Here is a 20,544-nt window from a genome sequence, read left to right as displayed (position 1 = left end):
CAAGTTTTTTTTACACAGAATGGTGGGTGCCTGGAATGTGCTGCCGGGGGTGGTAGTGGAGGCAAATATGATAGAGGCATTTAAGAGGCTTTTAGGCACATGAATGTGCAGGGAATGGAGGGGTATGGACATTGTGTAGGCAGAAGGGATTAGTTTAGGCGTTTAATTAGTTCAATGCAACATCGTGAGCTGAAGGGCCTGTTCCTGGGCTGTACTGTTCTATGCATTAAGGTGATGCAGCTGGTTGAGCTGTTGCCTTAGAGTTTCAGTGACGTATGTTCAATCCTGACCTCCGGTGCTATCTGTGTGGAGTTGGCACGTTCTCCCTTTGACCGTGTGGGTTTCCCACTGTGCTCTAGTTTCCTCCCACATTCCAAAGAAGTCAGGGATCTAGGAACATCAGAGAATAAATGGGATTAGTGTAGGATTTGTGTAAATGGGTGTTTTCTGGTTGGCACAGACTTGGTGGGCCAAAGGGCCTGTTTCTCCTCTGTAGGACTCTAAGAAACTCTGCATACCTTTATCCAAGCAGCTGATTTCTCCCATTCAAGTTGACCTGCTATGGGTTCAGTATATGAGGGGTAGGAAATCTGCAGAGGTTCAAGGCCCCCCTCGTTGGACTCCATGGGATGTCCTGGAGCCAGTACTCTTCTGAGGTCGAGGTTGCACTACAGCCTTTGTTCTGGAATAGCCCGGTAACTGGTATACCTGCCAGCAGATCCTTGCAGATTGTGGCAGGAGATCAATTTCAATATCTTTTATGTCCGCTTGACCGAGCAGGCAGGGTCTCATTCGAAAGCTGATCATGTTGCACTCCTTCAGCACTGCTCTGGATTATCAGCCTACAGTTTGTTCTTGGATCTCTGGATCGGGTCTGGAAATGGAAGCTGTACGTACACTCCAGTGTGAGACAGTCACCACAAGGTCGCTGGGTCAAAAAATAACTGCAGATGCTGGAAATCCAGGGGAAAAAGTATTGGGAGTGCTCAGAAGGTCAGGCAGCATCTGGAGGGAAAGAAACAGATCTGAAAGTTACTGCCATTGAAGGGACCTGAAGCATTGACTCTATTTCTCTCTCCACAGACCCTGCCTGACCTACTGAGTTTTTCAGGCACTCTCTGTATTTCCCACAAGGTCACATGTGCACCATGCAACTGATGCAGTGCTCACCCCCCACACTGATATATAATCGCCTAATAACGGTGATTTCATTTAAAAGAAAATAATTATACATAGTGCTGAGGTGTTCCTGAGAGTTAGTAAAGTGCTTTTTGAATGCAATGTTCCTTTCCTGCCAATGTAATTACCACATTACATATGCAGCATTACACTGTCCTGGCAGTTTTACAATGGGTTCCTCTTTGAAACAGGTTATTAGTTATCCCTAACTTAGTGTACGTATAAAGGTACTGGCATTTAGAGTTGGGGTTTGTTTGTGATGGTGTTTTATTAATCTCTGTTGATAATTGAACAATGGACGTAGATATAAAATGTCTTGGCTAATTTAAACCACTGGATGGAGCTCCAATCCAAATATATATAACTGGATAGAGACCTAGATAATGTTAATAATTCTGATTCAGATGAGTTTCTTGTCATATACACCAGGATACAATGAAATTCCTTGCTTGTGTGAAGCTGGGTTTCAATATATCTAGTATACATGTGGTGAATTTTGAACCCCCCCCCCCCCCCCCCTCCCCTGCCATGGATTGAGGTCAGGTAAGTTATTAAAATTTAAAAAAACACTAAATCCATGTCAGCCTGCCAATATGTAAACTTAATAGAAATCAATAAAAAAACTGGAGATGCTAGAAATCTAAAATAAAAACAGAAAGTGCTGGAAATAATGAGCAGGTCAGGCTGCATCTGTGGGAAGAGAAACATAATCAATGTTTCAGGTTGAAAACATAGAAAGTTCAACGAAACGTTATGTCTGTTTCTCTTCCCAAAGATGCAGCGTGACTTGCTGAGTATTACCAGCATTTTCAGTTTTTGTTGTGGGTTTAATGATGCTGGGGAGAAATTTAAACATTTACTGAGGTTAGAAAACTAATTTGCAAAGTAAAACAAACATGGTAGATTAGGTGGACCCACCAGATTTAGTATATCTAGATTTTCAGGAGGCATTTGATGATGTCAGATGAGACCAAGGCTCCTTGGACAGCATCTTCCTAACCCATGACCTCTACCAGCTAGAACAACAAGAGCAGCAAAAGCCCGGGGAACACCACCTCCTAGAAGTTGCCCTCCAATCCACACCATCCTGACTTGGAAATATATCGTTCCTTCACCGTCGCTGGGTCAAAATGGTAAATTGGTGAAATCCTTGAACTCCCTCCCTAACAGCATCGAGGTTGTACCCACACCTCAAGGACTGCAGTAGTTCAAGAAGGCAGCTCACCATCACCTTCCCAAGGGCAATTAGGGATGGACAATTAAATAATGCAAACCCCACATCCCTTGAATGAATAAAAAAAATTAGAGTATGGGCGATTTTGTGCAAAAGTTTAGCTCAGATAGAGCAACACATAAAAAGCTGGAGGAACTCAGCGGGTCAGGCCTCATCTATGGAAGGAAAAGGACAGTGAACGTTTTGGGTCAAGGCCTTTCATCTGCAGTCCAAAGTATCGATCTCCATCCTGATAATACTTGGCGTCTATCCACAGTTCTCTTGGGTAGAGAAAGATTCACCTCCATCTGGGTGACGAAATTCCTTCCCTGAATGGCTGACCTGTTATTTTGATACCCTGACCCGTTTCTAGATACCCCAGCCAGAGTAAACACCCCTGCATCTACCCTGACAAGCCTCTTAAGAATGTTGTACTTGTTCAATAAGATCACCCCTCATTTTTCTGATCCCAACAACACCAATGCATTTATCTAGCATCATTAGTGTGCCAAAAGGTCTCCAAGGCATTTCACAATTTGACCCTGAGCCACATACATTAAGGCATGTGACACATGTTAATGGAGGGGAGAGAGGCATTGAGAGGTTTAAGGAGTGGTATTTCAGGACCTAGGATCTTGGGGGCTGACAGTGGAGGGGTGGTTATATTTGGGCTTGATCAAGAGAAGAGTGCATATCTAGAGGGCATTGAACATCACTGCCCTAGGGAGGGGACAAGCCAGAGAAGAACTGGTGAAATGGCATGAGAATTGTGAAGGTGAGGCATTGTTTAACTGCGAGCAAGCATGAGTCAGTAAACACAGGGACCCAGAGAGAGCAGGAAGTCCATTACAGCCCTCTAGACCCAATATTGAATTCTGCAACTTCAGGTCAGTTGATTTCTGTCCGTATCAGTCATCCATCTGTGGTATTGGTTCAGCTTGTTTTTTGTTTTTCTTTATTTCCCTCTGGGAGTGGAGGACACGCCCAGCTTGACCTGCCGGGCATGTTCTCCTGCTCTGCATTTCGCAACTCCCACGTTCTTTTCTCTGGGTTCTTTTGTCTATGTTCTCATCCTCGAACTGCTCCCATTCACTCCCTGTCCAGATCGCCTCGTTTACAGCTTATCCCCATGGTCACCCCAGTTTTACCCTTTCAGAGACACCCCCTCCTCCCCCACCCTCCCTGCAGCTTAACAAGTTTCCTTTGTTTCCTTCCCATTTCTGAACTGAAGCATTAACTCTGTGTCTCTTCCCACAGAGGCTGCCTGACCTGCTGAGTATTTCCAGCATTTTCTGTTTTCATAATATATTGTAAAATGGTAAATTGATTTATTACTGTCACATTTACCAAGGTACGGTGAATAACTTTGTTTTGCATGCCATCCATGCAGATCATTTCATCACATCAGTGCATTGAGGTAGTACAAAGGAAAAGCAATAACAGAATGCAGAATAAAGTGTAACAGTTACAGAGAAAGTGCAGTGCAGGCAGACAATAAGGTGCAAGGCCACAACGAGGTAGATTGTGAGGCCAAGAGTCCATCTTATCGTACTAGGGGACCATTTAATAGTCTTATAACAGCAGGACAGAAGCTGTCTTTGAGCCTGGTGGTACATGCTTTCAGGCTTTTGTATTTTCTGCCCGATGGGAGGGAGGAGAAGAGAGAATATCCGGGGTGGGAGGGGTCTTTGATTATGTTGGCTGCTTTACTGAGGCAGAAGTGTAGACAGAGTCCATAGAGGGGAGGCGGGTTTCCGTGATGTGCTGAGCTGTGTCCACAACTCTGCAGTTTCTTGTGTTCGTGGGCAGAGCTGTTGCTGTACCAAGCCGTGATGCATCTGGATAGACTATAAGACATAGGAGCAGAATTAAGCGATTTGGCCCATCGAGTCTGCTCTGCCATTCGATCATGGCTGATTTATTTTTCCCTCTCAACCCCATTCTCCTGCCTTCTCCCCATAACCTTTGACGCCCTCGCTAATCAAGAACCTATCAACCTCCGATTTAAATATACCCAATGACTTGACCTCCACAGCCGTCTGTGGTAATGAATTCCACAGATTCACTGCCCTCTGGCTAAAGAAATTTATCCGCCTTTATGCGTCTCAAGATCGCCAACACCAACACCTTCTTTTCAATAATGTTATGTTTCAGGACATCACTGTTCTCTTCCTTGAATTCCGTAGCTTCCATGACCTTTCCCATGGTAAATACAGATGAGAAGTGTTCATTTAAGACCTCACCCATCTCCTGTGCTCCGCACATAGATGACCCCACTGACCCTTAAGGGGACCTGTTCTCTCCCAGGTTACCCTTATGCCCTTAAGGTAGTGTAGCGGTTAGGGTAACGCTATTACAGCGCCAGTGACCCGGGTTCAATTCGGCCACTGACTGTAAGGAGTTTGTATGTTCTCCCCGTGTCTGCGTGGGTTTCCTCCGGTGCTCTGGTTTCCTCCCACATTCCAAAAGACGTACGGGTTAGGAAGCTGTGGGCATGCTGTGTTGGTGCTAGAAGTGTGGCGACACTTGCGGGCTGCCCCCAGAATATTCTATGCAAAAGATGCATTTCACTGTGTGTTTCGATGTACATGTGACTAATAAAGAAATCTTATCTTATATAGAACCTTGGAGAATTCTCCTTTACCTTATCTGCCAACACTCCTGTTCCTGCTTTGTGCTACCAAAGACCAATTTCCCTCTCCCACAGGTCCCAATTTATCTGTTCCTCCCAAGCACAATACACTCACTCCATCATGTCTCAATTACTCATATACTCCATACAATGTTATTTTCCTGAAATTATCTAATTTGCATTGAATTAATCAATGCTAACTGATTCCTCCAATTCCCTGAGGAGCCATACCAAAGAATGACCACTCGTCCACTGAAGAGGTTACTTCTGCAGATTAGTTTAAAATTTACCGCTCCCTTGAAACGTACACCTTCAATCTTTTAACTCACTATTCCCAGAGCTTGCAGGTAATTGAATTCTCTGAAACCAGGCTGACAATCTCGTGGAGCCATAAACATGGAAACAGGCCATTTGACTCTCTGCACCAACCAGTGAGCACCTATCTGCATTAACCCCATCACCCAGCACTTGGTCCATACCCTTCTATGCCTAGGCAATTCAAGAGTTCACCTAGAGACTTCTTAAATGCCATCCGTAACCCAGCTTCAACCACTCTCTTAGTCAGTGCATTCCAGGTACTTGCCACTCTCTGGATGAAGAAGGTTCCTCCCTCAGATCCCCTTTAAATCTCTTCCTGCTTACCCTAAATCTGTGTCCATGTACACACCAACCTCTGCGTGAAGAAGGTGCCCCTCGGGTTCCTTTTTCCTCTCACCCTAAACCTATGCCCTCTAGTTTTTAGCTCCCCTTCCCTGGGAAAAAGACTGTGTGCGATCACCAAATGTACCCAGAGAGTGGTTGGGGCATGGAATGCGCTGCCTGGGGTGGTGGTGGTGGAGGCAGGTACATTGGTCAAATTCAAGAGATTGCTAGATAAGCATATGGAGGAATTTAAAATAGAGGGATATGTGGGAGGAAGGTGTTAGATAGTCTCAGGTGAGGTTTAAAGGTCAGCACAACATTGTGGGCCAAAGGGCCTGTATTGTGCTGTACTGTTCTCTGATTCTATATACCTCTCATGATTCTAATACCTCATCCCTCGGTCTTTTACATTCCAAGGAATAAAGTCCTAGCCTGTCCAACCTCTCCCTATAACTCAAGTCCTGGCAGCATTCTCGTACATCTTCTCTGCACTCTTTCCAGTTTAATGAAGTTTTTCCTATAACAGGGCGACCAAAGCTGTACACAGTACTCCAAGTGCGGCCTCACCAAGTCTCGTAAAGTCAAAGTCGAGTTTATTGTCACATGCAGAAGGACATGTACGCACAGTCGCAATGAAAATCTTGCGGCAGCATCACAGGCACATAGGATCATATAAGCAGCACTCACAAGAAAAAGATAAATTATACACAATTTTAACAATTTGTGCAACTGCAACATAACATCTCAATTCATATACTCAGTGCTCTGACTGATGAAGGCCAGCGTGCCAAACACCTCTTATTGTATGACTCTAACTTCCCTTTTAATTGTTTTTGTCTCGGGTAATTCACAGTTCCCATTTAACCTGCCAACCAGCAAGTCCTTGGGATGTGGGAGGAAACCAGAGCACCTGGGGGAAACCCACGCGGTCACAGGGAGAACGTGCAAACTCCACGCAGACAGCGCCGGAAGTCGGGATCGAACCCGGGTTGATCGAGCTGTGAGGCGGCAACCTGAGCAGTGTGATACAACAGTGTCACTGCACTGAGTACACACTACAGTCAGTGCCCTTCTGATACAATCAGTTTAACAAAGGAGACAATCTAATAGGCAGGTTCTCAAAGCAAGGATTTCTATCCAAGGATTAAGACATGAAGAGGAATTGTCAGACTTTCAGATGAGACACAATGCCTTCTGTGGCAGATGAAGATGCTACTTATTGCCAGCTGCAGAATATATTGTGCAGGGGTAAAATAACAAGCGACTGACAGTCATTTCACTCTTCAGGTGGCTCCTTCTTATTTTTCAATTGCCGTCTGACAGACTGATGGAGTATTAGAAATCCGAATCAGAGCATCTTCTGCACCAATCATCAGGCACCCATTTACACTAATCCTACATTAATCCCAATTTTCTTACTTCTCCCCACATTGCCATCAACACCCCCCAGATTCTACCACTCGCCTACACACTGGAGGCAATTTACAGTGGCCAATTATCCTACCAACCTGCATGTCTTTGTGGGACGGGGGAGAAAACCCACGTCACACCCAGAACATGCAAACTCCACACAGACAGCATCCAAGGTCAGAATTCATCTTCGTTACTAATTTCCACTTCGCCGTCAAATTCACCCGGACAATTTCTGACACCTCTCCCCCTTTTCTGGATCACTGCGTCTCCATCTCAGGAGACAAACCATCCACCGACATTTACTACAAACCCACCGATCCCCAGAGCTAACTCGACGACGCTTCCTCCTGCCCTCTCCTGCCATTCCTTTCTCTCAGCTTCCGCCGCATGTGTTCTCGAATTGAGGCTTTCCACTCCAGGACACCCGAGATGTCCTCCTCTCTCAGGAAATGTGGCTTCCCCTCTACTGTGGTTGATGGGGCGCTCACCCGCATCTCCTCCATTTCCCGCACTTCTGCTGTTACCTCACCTTGCCCCAGAGAGAACAGGGGTAGAATTCCCTTGGTCCTCACCTTTCACCCAGCCAGCCTCCGTCTCCAGTGCATCATCCTTCGTCATTTCCTCCAGCTACAACACGATGCCACCACCAGTCTGATGCCACCATCAGGCAGAAGATACAGGAGCCTGAGGGCACGTACCACCACGCTCTAGGACAGCTTCTGTCCCACTGTGATAAGACTATTGAACGATTCCCTTATACGATGAGATGGACTCTTGACCTCACAATCTACCTTGTTGTGACCTTGCACCTTATTATCTACCTGCACTGCACTTCCTCTGTAGCTGTGACACTTTACTCTGTGTTCTGTTGTTGTTTTCACCCTGTACTACTTCAATGCACTGTATAATGCATTGATCTGTACAAATGGTATCCAAGGCAAGTTTTTCACTGTATCTCAGTACAAGTGACAATAAAATACCAATACCCCTCCCCACCCTTTCCTGCTTTCTGCAGGGACCACTGTCTCTGTGACTCACTGGTTCGCTCACCCTTCCCCGTAACCGGAGGAGGTGCAACACTTGTCTCTGCCCCTCCTCCCTCACCACCATCCAGGGACCTGAACAGCCCTTCCAGGTGAGGCAGAGATTCACTTGCACCTTTTCCAACCTCATCTACTGCATTTGGTGCTCCCGATGTGGCCTCCACTACATCAGCGAGACCATTGTGCAGGGCACCCATGCTCTGTCCACAACGGGCATCTTGAGCTCCTGGTTGCAATGTTATTTCAACTCCCTTTCCCACACTGACCTGTCCATCCTCAGCCTTCTCCACTGCGAGGGCGAGGCCCAACGCAAACTAGAGGAACAGCTTCTCATATTGCATCTGGGTAGTTTGCAACCCAATGGTATGAGCATTGCATTTAACTGAAATTGGAAAATACAGAGGGATATGGGCCTAATGCAGGCAAATGGGTTTATTGTGGATGGTCATCAGGCAGGCATGGACCACAAGGGTCTGTTTCTGTGCTGTCCAATTCTATGAAGTTCCCCAGGGAAGGGGGAACTAAAAACTAGAGGGCATAGGTTTAAGGCAAGAAGGGAAAGATTTAAAAGGGACCTGAGGGACAACTTCTTCACACAGTGGGTGATGTGTATATGGATCGAGCTGCCAGAGGAAGTGGTTGAGGCAGGGACATTAACAACATCTAGAAGGTATTTGGATAAGTAATGGATAGGAGGGGTTTAGAGGGATATGGGCCAAATGGGACTAGCTTAGGTGGGCATGGACGAGTTGGGCCAAAGGGCCTGTTTTCATGCTGTATTACTCTCTGGCTATGATAAAGGGCTGGCTCATTTAAAACTGAGGTGTGTAGAAATTTTGCAAAAGGTGGTGAATCACTGGAATTCTCTGCCCCAGAGGGTTAAGGACACTAAGTCATTGGAAGTATTTAAGGAGGTGGATGAATTGTTGAACGATCGAAGAGTCGATGGCAATGTGGAACTGGCATAGAAGAGCAGTCAAAGCCAACACAGACCAGCTGTGATCATGTCGAATGGTGGGGCAGAATTGAGGGGCCGATTGGCCTACTCCTGGTCCTATTTTCTTACGACTGCTCCCTTTGTTTCCGAGCTGCACCCACATGACTCACTTGAACTTTCTGGGACATCTTCCCTCCTTACTGCAGTAATGGGCTTCTTAATTAACATTACAATGCCTGGCGAATCTATATCCTGGAATGTAGAGCTGCCAGTCCCAGTCCAGCTTTCAACCACATCTGTGTGATAGCAATGGTATCATATTCCCATGTGCTAATCAGTATCTAGTTCTGGAAATGCATGGAAATGTCAGTGGCATCCACCACACTAACTTGCAAAGGTCTTATTCTCCAACCTCACTCCAGTATAAAATAATAAATGCATTTTATACAAAGGGCTCCATTTTGGACTTTACAGTTTGTGGCCATGGCAACATGGGAAAATACATTCATTGTAAAGTAATGAACATGACAACTATATTTGGTTATGATAGTGAGGTTCATTTACAACGGCTTTTACATTGATTTATAGACACACTATAGAAAAGTTTCACAAAGATTGATAGCATTCATTTCCACAGGTAGCCTATTAACTAAAGGTGCCATCAATTTAGTCTGTTGGGCTCTTCAAGGCAAGAGGTTAGACAGCTTAAATCTCGTATGAAAGATGTTACCTCCAACAGAATGTCTTTTGGCATTCAACTGGCAAATCAGTCTAGAAGCTCAGTGCAACTGCTTGTGTTGCCGCCACAAGCCGAGTACATGCTGGTAGGTTAATTGGCCACTGTACATTACCCCCTCAGTGTAGATAAGTGGCAAAAGAATCCAAGGGGAAATTGATTGGCAAGCAAGAGAGAATTAGATACAGGGTGGGGAGGAAGAGGATGGGATCGATCTGCTGGGAGCTGGCCTGCATTTGAGTGACTGAATGGTTTCCTTCTGCCTTGTAATGTGAAACTCACAGCCTGGATACTATCCATAGTCACAGCAATCCATGGTACCAACAATAATCTTTGCATATGGCTATGTTAGCTACTGGATTTCTCAATTAAGGTCATATAAAATATTAAATTAAATAGCACATCATTTCAGGTTGTGACAAAAGCCAGGTCCAACAGACAACCGGTTAGGGAGAGAACAGAACCAGTTCTTTAATCAAAAAATTCACCAACATCATAGAGTCATACAGCATGGAAACAGTCCCTGGGCCCAACTGGTCCATGCCGACCAAGATGCCCATCTAAGCTAGTCCCATTTGCCCACATTGGTCCATATCCCTCTGGAACCTTTCCTACCCACGTACTTGTCCAAAGGTCTTACCTGCCTCAACCACTTCCTCTGGCAGCTCGTTCCATATATACACCATCCTTTGCCTAAAGTTGTCCCTCAGGCCCCTTTTTAAATCTTTCCCCTCTCACCTCAAACCTATGCCCTCTAGTTTTTGATTCCCTTTCCCTCAGAAGAAGGACTGTGTACATTCACCTTATCTATACCCCCCATGGTTTTTTTAAATACACCTCTGCAAGCTCCCACCTAATGCCCAAAGTTGGCTCTGCTTCAGTTTAAGACTTTAACTTGCGGACCAGTCCTAGCTTTCTGCACAACTATTTTAAGACTAACAGAATTATGGTCACAGGTCACAAAGTGGTCTCCCACACTGACACTTAAGTCACTTGCCCTAACTTGTTCCCCAAGATGAGGTCTGGTGTTGTACCGTCTCTAGTAGGGCCCCTCTATATATTGATTAAAGCAGCTTTCTTGGACACATTTATCAAATTCCACCCCATCCAAGCCCTTTACACTTTGGGTGACCCAGTCAATATTAGGGAAGTTAATATTACCCACTAATAATGCCCTATTGTTATTACAGCTATCGGCAATCTCCCTACACATCTGCTCCTCTAATTCCCCCTGATCATTGGGGGGGGGCCCTATAATACAGACTCAAAGTGATCATCCCTTTGTTTCTAAGTTCCACCCATATGTTCTCACTGGACGATCCCCCAAGAATATCCTAAGCACCGTTCTCCCTTGTAAAAAAGGCAATCTTCCCCCCCCCTTGTCTTTATCACATCTGTAGCATATGTTCCCTGGAACACTGAACTGCCAGTCCTGCCCTTCTCTCAGCCATGTTCCTGTCATGGCTATTAATATCCCAGTCCCCTGAGCCAATCCACATCCCGAGTTTGTCTGCCTTGCTTGTTAAACCTCTTGCATTGAAGTAAATGCAGTTTAAACCACCATTCTTTCCTCTCTCTGCCCTGCTCCTGGCTGTCCAGTCTACTAAACTTGCTTTCATTGACCACAATATTTGCCCCCAACTTCTCAACTGCCTCACTTCCGTTCAGGGACCTACCCCGCTGCCAATCTAGTTTAAAACTTCCGGAATAGCACTATTAAATCTCTTTCCCAGGATATTTGTCCCGCTCCAGTTCAGATGCACATCTCTTGCATGGATCACCTCTGACCCAGAAGAGATCCCAATGATCTAAAAACTTGAATCCCTGCACCAGCTCCTTAGCCACACATTCATCTGGCCTATCCTTCTATTTCTGCCCTCCTTAGCACGTGGCACCGGGAGAAATTCAGAGATCACTACACTTGAGGTCCTGCTTTTTAACCTCTTTCCTAACTTCATATGTTTACTCTGCAGGACCTCATCCCTTTACCCATGTTGTTGGTGCCAATGTGCACAATGACCTCTGGCTGTAACCACTCAGAGACATCCATGAGCCTGGCAGGAGGGAGGCAACACACCATCTTGTCTTCTCATTTGGGGCCGCAGAATCTCCTGCCTGTTCCCCTAACTATCGAGTCTCTTATCACCATCACTCTGTCTGACTCCACCCTTCCCTGCTGTCCCTCAGAGCCAGTCATGGTACCACCGACCAGGCTGCTACTCTCTGAAAGGTCATTTCTCTTCCCACTCCCCCCCCCCCCCCATCAGTATCCAAAGAGGTATACTGTTGCTGAGGGGAATGGCCACAGAGGAGCCCTGCACTGTCTTCCCCCCTACCTTTCCTGATAGTCACCCAGCTACCTGCAGCCTGCATCTTAGATGTGACCACCTCACTAAAACTCTCATCTAGGATGCTCTCTGATCCCAGATGACCCTGAGTGCATCCAACTCCATTTCCTTGATGTGGTCAGTCATGAGCTGCAGCTGGACGCACTTCCCGCAGATGTAGTCCTCAGGGACACTGGAAGATTCCCCAATCTCCCACATACTGCAGGAAGAGCATATCGCTGCCACGACTGCTATCCTGACTACACTCCCTAAAGTTTAAAAAAAGGACCTAACCTCTTCTTACCCATACCTCTGCTCCACCTCCTCACTGAAGCCTCACAAGCCAAAGTCTTTGCACTTAACCCTCAAACACAGCCCAGTGGAACTCAAGCATAGCCACTCCCAAAAAAACATTGGCTAATTGTAAGCACATCAGCCAATAAAAAGAAGGCAAGGTATAATGGAGCAACCTTTCAGGAGCAAATCAGAAGTGTTTCCTTGGCCCTGCTCTTACCTGCCAATGAACTTTTAAACTGGTCTGGCTCCTCCTCTCTGCTGCCAATGTGCAAAAAACAAAAGCCTGTTTTTATACAAAGCACTAAAGACCAAACTAAAACACTGTGCAAGGAGTAATGGGAATAAATTAGTTCAGCCTCAAAAATAAAAACAGAAAATGCTGGAAACACTCAGCAGGTCAGGCAGCATCTGTGGAGAGAGAGGGAGTTTCAGGTTGGGGAACCGTCAAATTTGTTTCTCTCCCCACATTTGCTGCCTGACCTGCTGAGTGTTTCCAGCGTTTTCTGTTCATAGTTCAGATTTCCAGCATCTGCAGTTTTTTTTATTCTCGTAGCCCAACATTAGGTTTGATATTTGGATGTTACAGTTCCCAATATCCGGAAAAACAGACAGACTAAAATGAAGAACACGTTACAGGTCAAAGCCACAGCTTTACAATTGGCTGCAGTAATAGACTTGTCAAGTCCAGTGGTTAATAGTTTAACCATGTGGCAAATGGCTTTGATCTTCTTGCCCGGTCTTGACACATTTGAAGATTACCATGCCAATATCCAGAAATACAATATTGATCGATTCCAATTGTCTGCATCTTTCCCAGAAAACTGGGTTTCGGTGGCACAAAGTTTGTGAATCTTTTAGTTCCTTCTCAGGACATGTGGAATTCCAAGGTCATATGAAGCCTCAAGGTGTCTCAACCTAGGAGTTGGAAAACTCTGCCTGAACGCTGGAATCTCTGGTCTTGGGGCTGCACTTGGTTAACATGGAGATCTGGGTGGTGCAGCTGGTCCCATTGCTGCCTATGGAAGGCTGGTGATACTTCATTTCTCCTCCCACATACCTCTCAATGTGCCACCGTCTCCATTTCCTCTTCAGTTCCGACTGAACCTGCACACGCGGCAATAAAACAAGGCAACAAATAAACACTTCTGGCTGCAGTCCCTTCTGACCCATAGATTTTCCACAAGGAACATCAGAAGACCATTTAGCCAATTATACCTGTTATAATACTAACTAATTCAATAATAAAAAGTGTCCCAAATGCTTGTTCCCATATTCAGGCTGTACTTCGTTAGGAGTTTGAGGAGGGTTGGTATGTCACCAAAGACTCTTACAAATTTCTACAGATGTATGGGGGAGAGCATTCTGACTGGTTGCATCTCCGCCTGGTATGGAGGCTCCAATGCGCAGGATCGCAAGAGGCTGCGGAGGGTTGTAGACTCAGCCAGCTCCATCACAGGCGCAACCCTCCTCGCCAGAGGACATCTTCAAGAGGTGGTGCCTCAAGAAGGCAGCATCCATCAATAAGGATCCTCACCATCCAGGATATGCCCTCTTCTCGTTACTACCATCGGGGAGGAGGTACAGGAGCCTGAAGACCCACACTCAACGATTTAGGAATAGCTTCTTCCCCTCCGCCATCAGATTTCTGAACAGTCCATGAACCCATGAACACTACCTCGTTATTCTTTTTTATTTGCACTATATTTTTATAATTTGTGGTAATTTTATGTCTTTGCACTGTACTGCTGCTGCAAAACAACAGATTTCATGTCATATCAGTGATAATTCTGATTCTGCACACACGTTGGGTGTTCATAACCCAGGGAAGACCCATTCTGTGTAACATCAAAAAAAAGAATTCAATGTGTGTCAGGGTATTAATAGGAAAAACATCTGGTAGTTTGGCTAATCTGTCAGTCTGGCACCAAAGTGCCAAGGGGTGCAGGGTTATCGAAGTTTTTAAATGTAGTAGCAATTCTCATGTGGCTTTATTCAGTGTATGGGGTCAGTGGGGCTGTGACTTCACCCAGTAGCTGTAGTTCATGGCAGGGAGAGTCACTGTTTACAGGAGGGAAGCTGCAAGGTAGCAGGCTGCAGAACCAGTTCTCGTGGTAAATGTTGACTACAAACATTGGCTACAGGGAAGTGAAGTCTTCAGACTGGGAACAAGCATTTGCAAACGGGAGTTTTAATTTGATGACAAATAACCCAGGGTTGTCCATACCAGATGTTGAGCAACACTTGATGTGGACCTAGAAGGGAGAGGCAGGTGACTGGACAGTGTAGATACAACTCAGCTCCTGTTTAGAATCCCTGGCACATCCCCCCGCCACCATCAGTAGTATCTACAGGAGGCAGTGCCTTGAGAAGGCAACATCTATCATCAAAATTCCCACCATCCAGGCCATGCCATCTTCTCACAGCTACCATCAGGCAGGAGGTACAGAAGCCTGAAGTGCCACACTGCCAGGTTCAAGAACAGTTACTTCCCTTCAACCACTTGGTTCGTGAACCAACCTGTACAACCTTAATCGCTACCTCAGTATAGCAACACTATGACCACTTTGCACTACAATCAACTTTGTTTTTGTTTTATTCTGATTATGTTCTTTCTTGAATAATTTGTTTTTCTTGTGAGGATTGTCTCTCTGATGCTGTGTGCCTGTGATGCTGCTGCAAGTAAGTTTTTCAATGCACCTGTGCACACATGGACTTGTGCAGATGACAATAAACTTGACTTTGAATCAACCTTTTAACACAAGGAGACCATTCAACCCATTTTGCCTTTCCCAGCTCTCAAAGACAATAATCCAATTAATCTCGTTCCCCTGCCCAATTCCAATAACAGTTTTTATCCTTCAGGCATTTACCCAATTCCCTTTCAAAAGTTTATTGAATTTCCTTCTGCTGTTATTTTAGGCAGACCACTGCAGATCACAATGTCATAGATGTCAGAAAAAATTCTCTGACACTACCCTCTGAGCCCTTAATAAAATGACCTTCACTCTGCCTCCAACCCAGTTACAGGAGGCACCTTCCCCCAACTTTAAACCCCCCCCCCCAGAGTTTGAGCCTCTAACTCCGTTGCCCCAAGGAGAATAATCACTTCCCTACATTACAACCATGACTACATGTCAAAAGTACTTTGTTGGCCATGAAAGTCTATGTTTGAAAGCTGTGAAAGGCAATAAAAATGCAAGTCAGACTCAATACAATTGATTTCCAATCTCTTACTTTATAACATTTATAAAAAGCTATTAACAATGAAAAATTGATGCCAATTTAGTTGCAGGGAATTGATTGGAGCATAGACATTCTTGTGCCTCATTGGCCCAGGATGTGGCCAATGCAAGTTACATGACAGCGCCATATGTAGCAAGATAGGCTGCTCTGGAAGGTTAGATCACATGGGATCCAGGGGAGCTGGCTAATTGAATACACAGTTGGCTTGATGGTATGAAGCAGAGAGTGAATGGTGGAAGGTTGTGGGAAGGACTAGTGGTGTGCCTTAGGGATCAGTGCTGGGCCCATTGTTGTTTGTTATCTATATCAATGATTTGGATAAGAATGTACAAGGCTTAGCTAGTAAATTTACAGATGCCAATCAAAATACGTGGTATCGTAGACAGTGAAGAAGATTATCAAAAATTACAGAGGGATCTTGATCAGCTGGGTAAGTGGGCCGATGAATGGCAAATGGACTTTAATTTGGATAAGTGCAAGGTGTTGCATTTTGGGAAGTCAAGTCAAGGTAGGACTTTCACAGTAAATGGGAAGGTCCTAAGGAGTGTTGTAGAACAGAGGGAGTTCAGGTACATGGTTCCCTGAAAGTGAAGTCATAGACAGGGTGGTGAAGGTGGCTTTTGGCACACTGGCCTTCAGTCAGGGCATTGAGTACAGAAGTCGGGAAGTTATGTTGCAGTTGTATAACACAAGTGGTGAGGCCACACTTGCAATATTGTGTTGTTTTGGTCGCCCTGCTACAGGAAAGATGTTATTAAACTGGAAAGAGTGCAGAAAAGATTTACAAGGATGTTGCCAGAACACAAGAGACTGAGGTACAAGGAGAGGTTGGACAGGCCAAGTCTTTTCTTCCTTGGAGTGTTGGAGACTAAGTAGTGTATAAAATCATGAGGGTATAGATTGAGTGCGTACACCGTCTTTTTCCCAGGGTTGGGGAATCAAGAACTAGAGGGCATATGTTCCTGTTAGGATAAAAGGCAAGGCTAACAGGTTTAGGGAACCTTCGTTATCGAGGGATATTGAGGCCCTGGTAAAGAAAAAGGAGGTGCATATCAGGCATAGGCAGTTAGGATCAAATGAGGCGCTTGAGTATAAGAAATGCAAGAGAACACTTGAGAGAAATCAGGAGGGCAAAAAGAGGACATGAGGTTGCTTTGGCAGACAAGGTGAAAGAGAATCCCAAGGGTTTCTATAACTATATTAAGAGCAAAAGGGTAGCAAGGGACAAAATTGGTCCTCTTGAAGATCAGTGTGGTCATCTATGTGGAGCCAAAACAGATGAGGGAGATCTTAAATGGATTTTTTGCATCTGTGTTTACTTGGGAGACAGACACAGAGTCTATAGAACTGAGGAAAAATAGTGAGGTCATAGACCATATCGGGATTACAGAAGAGGAGGTGCTTGCTGTCTTGAGGCACATTAGGGTGGATAAATCCACAGGGTCTGATGAGGTGTCCCCTCGGACCTTGTGGGAGGCTAGTGCAGAAATTGCAGGGGCCCTAGCAGAGATATTTAAAACGTCCTAAGCCACGGGTGAGGTGCCGGAGGACTGGAGGATAGCTAATGTTGTTCCCTTGTTTAAGAAAGGCTCTAAGAATAAGCTGGGAAATTACAAATCAGTGAGCCTGACATCAGTCGTGGGTAAATTATTGGAAGTTACTCTGAGGGACAGGATATTTAAGTATTTGGGTAGACAGGGCCTGATTTAGGATAGTCAACATGGCTTTGTGCATGGCGGGTCATGTCTAACCAATCTAAGAGAGTTTTTTTGAGGAGGTTACTAGGAAGATTGATGAAGGGAAGACAGTGGACATTGTCTACATGGATTTTAGCAAGGCCTTTGACAAAGTCCCGCATGGGAGACTGCTCCAGAAGATTAAGTCGCTTGGCATTCATGATGAAGTAGTCAACTGGATTCAATGTTGGCTTAGCAGGAGAAGCCAGAGAGTGGTAGTAGATGGTTGTCTCTATGACTGAAGGCTTATGACTATTGGTGTTCCGCAGGGATCGGTGCTGGGTCCGTTGTTGCTTGTCATCTGTATTAATGATTTAGATGATAACATGGTAAACTGGATCAGCAAATTTGCAGATGACACCAAGATTGGGGGTGTAGTGGACAGCGAGGAAGGCTATCAAAGCTTGCAAAGTGATCTGGACCAGCTGGGAAAATGGCAAATGGAATTTATTGCAGACAAGTGTGAGGTGATGCACTTTGGGTGGACAAACCAGGGTAAGACTTACACAGTAAATGGTAGAGATCTGAGGTGTGCGGTAGAACAAAAGGACCTGGGAATACAGGTCCATAGTTCCTTGAAAGTGGTGTCACAGGTAGATAGGGTTGTAAAGAGAGCTTTTGGCACTTAGGCTTTAATAAATCAGGGCATTGAGTACAGGAGCTGGGGTGTTATGTTGATATCGGTGAGGCCAAATTTAGAGCATGGTGTGCAGTTCTGGTCACCTACCTACAGGAAAGATATCAATAAGCTTGAAAGAGTGCAGAGAATTTACACGAATGTTGCTGGGACTTGAGGACCTGAGTTACAGGGATAGGTAGAACAGGATAGGACTTTATTCCCTGGAGCGCAGGAGAATGAGGGGAGATCTTATAGAGGTGTACAAATTATGAGGGGTATAGATAGGATGAATGCATGCGGGCTTTTTCCCCTAAGGTTGGGTGAGACTAGAACTAGAGGTCATAGGTTTAGGGTGAAAGGTGAAATATTTAAGGGGAATCTGAGGGGGAACTTCTTCACTCAGAGGGTGGTGCGAGTGTGGAACGAGCTGCCAGAAGAAGTGGTGGATGTGGGTTCAACTGTAACATTTGAGAGAGGTTTGGATAGGTACATGGATGGGAGAGGTATGGAGGGCTATGGTCCGGGTGCAGGTAGATGGAACTAGGCAGAAAACCAGGCCAGCATGGACCAGATGGGCTGAAGGGCCTGTTTCTGTGCTGTAGCACTCTGTGAGGGGAAGGTGAGAGGGAAGAGACTCAGTAGGAATTTGAAGGGAATTTTGGTGGTACACATGTGGAACGAGCTGCCGGAGGGAGAGTTTGAGGCAGGTGCAATAACAACTTTTAAAAGACATTTGGACAGGGACGTGGATAGGAAAGGTTCAGAGGGATTTGGGCCAAATGCAGGCAAATGGGACTGGCTTAGATGGGCATCTTGGTCAGCATGGACCAGTTGGGCCAAAGGGCCTGTTTCCGTGCTGTATGACTAGGACTCTAGGAAGATGAAACTGCAGTGTGACACCTTCACAGTTATGAATGTTGACAAACGACTTTGAAATGCAAAAATAGATTACAAAAGTATGATGTTCAGAAGTAAAGAGGTGTAGTTTGTGTGCACTTGGCTCCCCTTACCTCTCCATTCAGGAAACAGTATAACACAGCCACAATGAAACCCTGCGGAGAACAACATGAATACCAGTGTTATTGTGAGAGCAATGTGTCACTGTTTGAAAACAGGCAACAGGATTAATCTATCACACGCATCCAGTAAGAAACAGGATCTCTCCACGGCCATAGTTCAGAGGGTATTGGTATATTATTGTCACTCAAGCTATAAGGACAAACTTGGGTTGTTTTCTCTGGAGTGGCAGAGGCTGAGAGGAGACCTGATAGAGGTTCATAAGATTATGACGAGAGTAGACAGCCGGTATCTTTTTCCCAGGGTTGAAATGTCTAATACTAGAGGCCATGCATTTAAGGTGAGAGGGGTCAAGTTCAAAGGAGATGTGTGGGGCAAGTTTATTTTTGAAAACATGGAGAGTGGTGGGTGCCTGGGATGTACTGCCAAGTGTGATGGTGGAGGCAAATACGATATCTTAGAGATGTTAAAGGGCTCTAAGATAGGCACATGAATGTGCAGGGAATGGAGGGATATGGACATTATGTAGGCAGAACGGATTAGTTTAGTTAGGCATTTAGTTACTAGTTTAATTAGTTCAACGCAACATTGTGGGCTGAAGGGCCTGTTCCTGTGCTGTACTGTTCTATGTTCTGTTGGGAACCACAAAGGATTTGATGGCCTCCTGTGTTGTAATTGCTCAGCAAGCTAAGATACAATTGCCTTATACTTATGGTGGTCCAGCAAGTACAGATTTTACTGGTCCTCCCTTCAGAATTGGATGCTCCTACAGGGGCCCAGTGAAATCTGTGAAGGGCTGGCTGTAGAGCACAGCCTCTAACAGAACACAGAACAGTACAGCACAGGAACAGGCCGTTCGGCCCACGATGTCTGTGCTGACCATGCTGCCAGTTTAAACTAATCCCAGCTGCCTGCACATGGTCTGTATCCCTCCATTTCCTGCCTATGTATCTGTCTAAATGCCTCTTAAACGTTGCTATCATACCTGCTTCCACCACTTCCCCTGGCAGCCTGATCCAGGCACCCACCACTCTGTGTAAAAAAAAACTTGCCTCATAGATCTCCTTTAAACTTTCCCTCTCTCACCTTAAAGCTATGCCCTCAAGTATTTGACATTCCTGGGGGGAAAAAAAACAATCTACCCTATTTATGCTTCTCATAATTTTATATACTTTTCTCAGGTCCTCCCCCTCTCCCCCAGACTCCAATGCTCCAGGGAAAACAATCCAAATTTGTCCAACCTCTCCTTATAGCTAATACTCTCTAATCCAGGCAGCATCCTGGTGAACCTCTTCTGCACTCTCCAAAGCCTCCACTTCCTTCCTGCAATGGGGCGGCCAGAACTGCACACAGTACTCCAAATGTGGCCTAACCAAAGTTTTACACAGCTGCAATATGACTTGCCGACTTTTATACTCACTGCCTCAACTGATAAAGGCAAGGATGTAGTACAACATCTTTGGCTGTAATCAACACTACAGAGAAGGAAATGGCGGGGGGTGGTGGGAAG

General features: G+C 45.4%; 2 protein-coding genes across 8 annotated transcripts in view; one reads left to right on the top strand and one right to left on the bottom strand.

Moving 5' to 3' along the window:
• The window catches only part of sec22c (SEC22 homolog C, vesicle trafficking protein), an 81,190-nt gene that overhangs the window by 35,935 nt on the left and 24,711 nt on the right, over nt 1-20,544 (top strand). The window lies entirely within an intron of this gene.
• Nucleotides 3,985-20,544, bottom strand: part of LOC127570244 (vasoactive intestinal polypeptide receptor-like) — a 72,129-nt gene continuing 55,569 nt past the window's right edge. For 2 of the 3 annotated variants that reach the window (XM_052015571.1, XM_052015574.1), the window contains 2 exons: nt 19,028-19,069; nt 9,217-13,523 (listed from right to left, as the gene is read on the bottom strand). In XM_052015571.1, the coding sequence (XP_051871531.1) occupies nt 13,335-13,523; nt 19,028-19,069 (231 nt within the window). In that variant the 3' untranslated portion in view covers nt 9,217-13,334. Of the gene's footprint in view, nt 4,240-9,216; nt 13,524-19,027; nt 19,070-20,544 lie in introns of those variants that run through there. The other variant, XM_052015572.1, reaches the window with a different exon arrangement.

This window comes from Pristis pectinata, chromosome 5 (assembly GCF_009764475.1).
Source record: "Pristis pectinata isolate sPriPec2 chromosome 5, sPriPec2.1.pri, whole genome shotgun sequence".
Classification (NCBI taxonomy): domain Eukaryota; kingdom Metazoa; phylum Chordata; class Chondrichthyes; order Rhinopristiformes; family Pristidae; genus Pristis; species Pristis pectinata.
This window is presented reverse-complemented; position numbering and strand designations above follow the sequence as displayed.